This window comes from Quercus suber, unplaced genomic scaffold (genome assembly GCF_002906115.3).
Source record: "Quercus suber isolate HL8 unplaced genomic scaffold, Cork oak 2.0 scaffold_64, whole genome shotgun sequence".
NCBI lineage: Eukaryota > Viridiplantae > Streptophyta > Magnoliopsida > Fagales > Fagaceae > Quercus > Quercus suber.
In genome coordinates this window covers 827,595-833,024 of record NW_027069529.1, presented here as the reverse complement: position 1 = coordinate 833,024, position 5,430 = coordinate 827,595, and the positions used below count along the sequence as shown (strand labels likewise).

Below are 5,430 nucleotides of genomic sequence, written 5' to 3'. Positions count from 1 at the left end.
AACTTTTTCTTTGGTGGTGTTAATACTTAATACACTGGGTTTAATGCCTGTGTTTTCTCATAAGTTTTCGGTGATATACGTTATCAGTTAACTTAGAAATGATTTTACCTTGGACTCTTTATATATTTGATATAAATTTGACCGGGTTTAATTAAATAGGTTAGAGGGCAACTTAGGCTTGAGTTTTTGGTTATCATTCATTTCTTTGGCTGACTTGAAAGAATTTCTTAGTCAGTGGACTATAGTGGATTGGAACATAATCTAGAGGAGTTTAAACAGCTAATTTAATATGCATATGAGTAAAAGAAGATAAGAGAAGTCAGAGGAAGGTAATGAGTAAAAGAAGAGGAACTATAAGAGAAGTCGGTGGAAGGTTCTGCACAAAACATAAAATTGGAATTTGGCGTTCTTTGTGCTGCTCTCAAAATAATGCCTTCTAGGTACCTATTAAAAGATATGACAGGAGTTTTGTTTTTGGGGTCCCTGTTTCTGAAGAAGGATACGTCTGTTCTAGTGGGTAGTGTGGTCTCCAAAGGATGCATATTCTCTAGTTTGAAAGGGCTTCCAAGATATGCTTCATCTGGTGATGTATTGGTATTCAGCCATGTTTACCATACACCTTATGTAAAAAATAGCGTGTCCGCTAATGAGGTTGAGTTCAAATGATATCTCCTCTCCTTGTAAGAACAAGGTCGAAAATGAGGCCGTAAGATCAAGACCCATAAAATTTGTGTAATTACCAATTAATAAAAAAGAAAAACTACACTGTTAACTTTCAAACTAATTTGAATGTCTATACCCTGTAGTCATTACATTCCATTCAAGTTCACTGGTAATTTGGTTTTTCATTATTCTGTTTGTTTTTTTGGGAGCCAATGTTTTTCATTACTGGTGATTTGCCAATTAGGTACCAAATAGTTTTGGCATTCTTGCCTGGTGTCACAAAATTTTGAAGTTCTGATTGACTACTTGAGCTAAGGGACAGTGGGAAAAACAAGTTTCTAAGATAATAATTTTCCTAGAAATGCTTTGGCTTCCACTATGGTTGAACATGCCAGCTGCTAATCCAGTTTTACAGTGACCATGTTGTGCAGAACGGATACTCTTCACTTTTATCATTCACAGTGACTGATATTAACAGTACAGTGACAAAATTGATGACATTGGGAGCTGAACTAGATGGTCCCATCAAATATGAAATTCATGGAAAGGTAATGCCCTTAAATCTCTATAGACATCTTCAACTTCATTTTTAGTCTCTTTATTCAAGATATGAAGGTCTTTTATAATTTGCATGGGATCAGGTTGCAGCCCTGCGATGTATTGATGGCCACATGCTAGGCCTCTATGAACCACATTAAGGGCCTCAAGAAATGAGTTCCTCCAATTATGGAAAATGAAGCAGGCAGCTAAGAGCTTTTATCATGGCATCTTGGACTCTTTTGATGACATAGTGAAGACGTGAGAAGCTTCTCCTTTCTTTGGATTCCCTTCAAGAATAGAGAATGTTTGTTCATCCAGATCTATTACAGCCGTACATAGTGTGTAAAGTATTGGACCTGAGAATATGGCATGAAGGGTCATTTTAGGAGAGTAATTATTCAACAGAAGGTAGTCAAATACGCTCCAAATTACCTGTCATGTAGATCGGGTATTTTGCGTCAGCCATATCTCCAAGAAGTGACAAGAATTCGTTTTTTGATGTTTTTGGTAGCACAAGTGCTCTTCTTTGCCTGCTTATAGAGTTGTCATCTTGTACCTTCAAACAAAATCAATGATTTTATTTTTCCATTGGAGTAGATAATTTGATCAATTAAAACTTTCTGTTTAGTTGTATCTGCTAAAACTGCATCTGTCATAGAAGCTGCCATGCCACCACTCCAAGTGAGCAAGGAGGTTCACCACATCAGAAAAATTTTCAGACCCAGCATTGGATTGCTGATGTGGATTTGAGAAATATTTGTGAAGTGATGAACATATGGTTGGCTTGTTTGGTGTGGAGGCGTGGTGCTTCAGCATAAAGCGTAGCCACATATCCAGATGTCCCTCATTGCATACCTGCTGGACAGGAAGATGGAGATACATGTTTGCACGGAAAAATGGTGTTGCTCCAACCTCTCTAAGTGAAATCCGGTTCATTGATGCAGTTTCAACATTGAGAATTTTACGTGTTCTTATGTCAATCAGATTGTAACTATGTCCCACTGAAGCTTCTGATGAACGAATTCTCTGAAGAGACAAGCCATGATATAACCTTCCATAATCAACATTACTTTAAATATATGAGAAGGGCTATAAAACATCTTACAGTTACTGCATCGTCAATGCCTGACGCTTCAAGGAGATCCCTAGAGATGAAGTTACGTCCAATTCCACCAGCCACAATCTCGTCTTCAATTGGGGGTACTGAATTTAGTGTGAATGCCTGAAGTATACACGTTAAAGAAATTATTCTTATGTCTATCATCTTTTTTTGATAAACACATATCTATCATATAAGTAATATGAAAACTAGTCAAATTTAATTCAGTTAAAGTTAGAACATTTTGGCCTAGTCCACACCGAGGCATCCATAACCAAAACTATGAATGTATGTTTGATACTTACATGGTAGATTTTCTGTTCTTTTCTTCATTTCTCTTTTTTTGTTGAAAATTTTAGGGGGTGGGGTCACAAGCAGAATATGATTCAAATTTCGTTGCTCATATTGTTTCAAGCATTAGTTTGGGTTTCACATATCAGTCTCATACAGATTCTTGGTGAGTGAGAATTTTTACCAATCCATGACTGTTGAATCCAAATGCACAGCTTGGGAGCTCTCCTGCATACGTGTATGCAATGAAGGATAGTTCATTTGACAGCATTCCTTCTATCAAATAGCTGCAAAACCAAAAAAGAATGTTACAAGCTATAAAAACCAAACAAATTTGATTGACTTGACAAGGGTTTTGTGAAACTTTAAAATAGGATGGAATGCAGTAGACCATACGTGTGGCCAACCAGAGCAACATTTGCATCCTCATTATGTGCCACCATGGCCATGGAATCACTAACGATGAGAACATCAGAACAGTCATCTGGGCTTTCAGCATTCGAAATTAACTTGTTCTTTGGAAGAAAAGGAACAATCTCTTTCCTGAAGTTGATTAGTATTATCTGCACATGAACAACTAGAAAGTAACCGATACTGTACTAGGACAAATAAAACGAAAGTATTTTGTTGGTTTTCAAATGGAAAATTACATTAAGAACAGGAACTCCACTTCCCTCAGCTGTTCCTATCAGTTCATCCCAATAACTTGGAAACTTCTTTTTGTTATTATCAGCGAGTGCTTTGAGAAGTGGCTGTGCTTGTGGGGTTTGGGCAAAAGGTAGTAGCTGGTCTTGAAGAATGAGGTCTCTGGCCAGCCTGCTTCTTATAAGATTGGAGAACCTCTGGCCTATTAAGAAACCCATCTGGTAAGCACTTTCACAGGGCCCAACTTCAAACATTTCCAGCACTTTCCCTTCCAAACCTGAGCTCTCCATTTCGACTCCTTTCTCCGGGGATTTCAATAAAGGACTACCTTATCTTCGTTTCTGTGTGCACTAATAAAAGTATTTGGTTTGGTACGGAATTGGGAGTAGGGGTAATTTTTATTTTATTATTATTTTTATTAAGGTTATGAGGTGAGATGGATAAGTGGGTAAGGCTACAGCGTCCAAAACCAACTCAGTTGATTATGGCGTTTCTTTTTCTATTTCTTTTTGGGCATATTTATTCCTAAAGAAGGGTACATCTGTTCTGGTGGGTAATATTGGGCCTATTTGGTCTGATTTATTCATTACTTACCTTGGGTGCGTCCCATGTTAGTTGCATACTTTTGGCCAAGTTTTCATTTCCAATTCTATAACTCATAACTAACTCATAACTCAAAAAAATGAGTTATCGGGCATTTGGATTGTAATTAAAAATATAAATTATTTCGCTACTCAACTTATTTTTGGTACTATTCATGACCTCATTGCATTTTTTGGTACTATTCATGATCTCATTGTATTATTTTAACTAACTTTTATTTTTATTTACAGTACTTTCAGTAATAAGTTTTCAATTTTAACAAAATAAGCAGTATTTAAACAAACCCTTAAGTTGTAAAAAATGAAAACAAATTTTTTTTGTTTCCAAGTTATCAAAATTGAGTTATCATGGCATTATTGTAATTTCACTCATCTTAGTGTGACCCACTTCTATGTCTTGTCTAATCATGCCAACTCATTCACTCACTCCAGACCAGCGACTCTATCCTAACTGTAGTTACCATCCTTTTACTTTTTTTTTTCTTTTTTTTATTTCTCATCTCTTCCCAAAACCGAGGGCTCTCATTTCTTCCTCCCTCTCTCTTGTATTCCAAGGACTGAAGAATGAGCACCTCTCCCATATCGGTCTCGGTGTTAATGATTTGAAAGCATACCCGGTCTCCCTATAGGTATCAATCTCGATCTCAATATTCAAGAAGCAATGGGTCTCTAATTTCTAAACCGAAAAATAGAACCCATTAGATTGGACATGCAAGGAATCAATGAGGAAACTAAAATCAGCTAACACATAAACAGGAAACCCATTATCAAAGAACAAAACATAATCCATATACCCACAAAACTCCTAACTCAAAATGGAGAGAGAGAGAGAGAGAGACTTGGAGGCTGGGTTGTGTTCTAAGTTGGCTTCTCCAATCTTAGGGGTTGTTTGGTAATGTTGTTCTAGTAATGTTATTTGTATTTTTTGAAAATACGTTTGGGTGAAAAAGTACGTGGAAATACATATAATGTTGTTTAAAAATTGAAAAATGTAATCACGTACCAAACGGCCCCTAGCCTTCGGAGTCTTGACTTTGAATTAGGAAGAAGAAGGATCAATTGAAGACATCAATCTACCTGAGATGCAGAAAAATGAAGAACAAAACTATGTAGGAATCAATTTCGTCAATGGCAAAGTGAGTGGAAGAGAGAAGAGGGGCGGAGAAAGAGGAAAGAAATTTTTAGAGAAAAAAATTGAAGTGGAGAGAGAACTTACCGTGGGGAGTAAAAGAGTTGTTATGGGTTGTTTGAGTGAGTCAGTAGAGTAGGTTCCACATAAAGTTACAAAATTTGAGTTTTTCAAATGAAAACTCCATCGAGAATGTAATCCAAATGGAAGGTGCATTGAGTCATGGGAAAATTCCAAGTTACAAACTTCAGGCAACTGCATCAGTTGATGCATAGTTTTGCAAAATAGAAAAAGCTGCACATTTTACACATTTTAAGCAAAAAAACACCCGCATCAGTGGATGCAAAGTTATGCATTTATGCATAATTGCTACAGTAACCATGCATATATGCATAGTTACTGTAGCTTGTGCATTTTATATTTTATTTTATTTTCTCTCTCCTCTTTACCTCTAACTCTTA

The 5,430-nt window shown here is 36.5% G+C and overlaps 1 protein-coding gene and 1 long non-coding RNA gene across 2 annotated transcripts; one reads left to right on the top strand and one right to left on the bottom strand.

Annotated features, from left to right (window-relative positions):
• Positions 1-1,804, top strand: LOC136067242 (uncharacterized). The gene is made up of 2 exons (XR_010628738.1): positions 1-1,211; positions 1,305-1,804. It is a non-coding gene; the product is annotated as an uncharacterized LOC136067242 (long non-coding RNA).
• LOC136067241 (uncharacterized) lies at positions 1,234-3,619 on the bottom strand. The gene is made up of 7 exons (XM_065772795.1): positions 3,244-3,619; positions 2,990-3,156; positions 2,778-2,880; positions 2,309-2,425; positions 2,059-2,229; positions 1,636-1,759; positions 1,234-1,559 (listed from the first exon to the last, which is right to left on the bottom strand). Exons 1-7 carry the CDS (start codon positions 3,526-3,528, stop codon positions 1,423-1,425), a joined length of 1,104 nt encoding a protein of 367 aa, XP_065628867.1. The 5' UTR covers positions 3,529-3,619; the 3' UTR covers positions 1,234-1,422.
• Between the last annotated feature and the right edge of the window lie 1,811 nt (positions 3,620-5,430).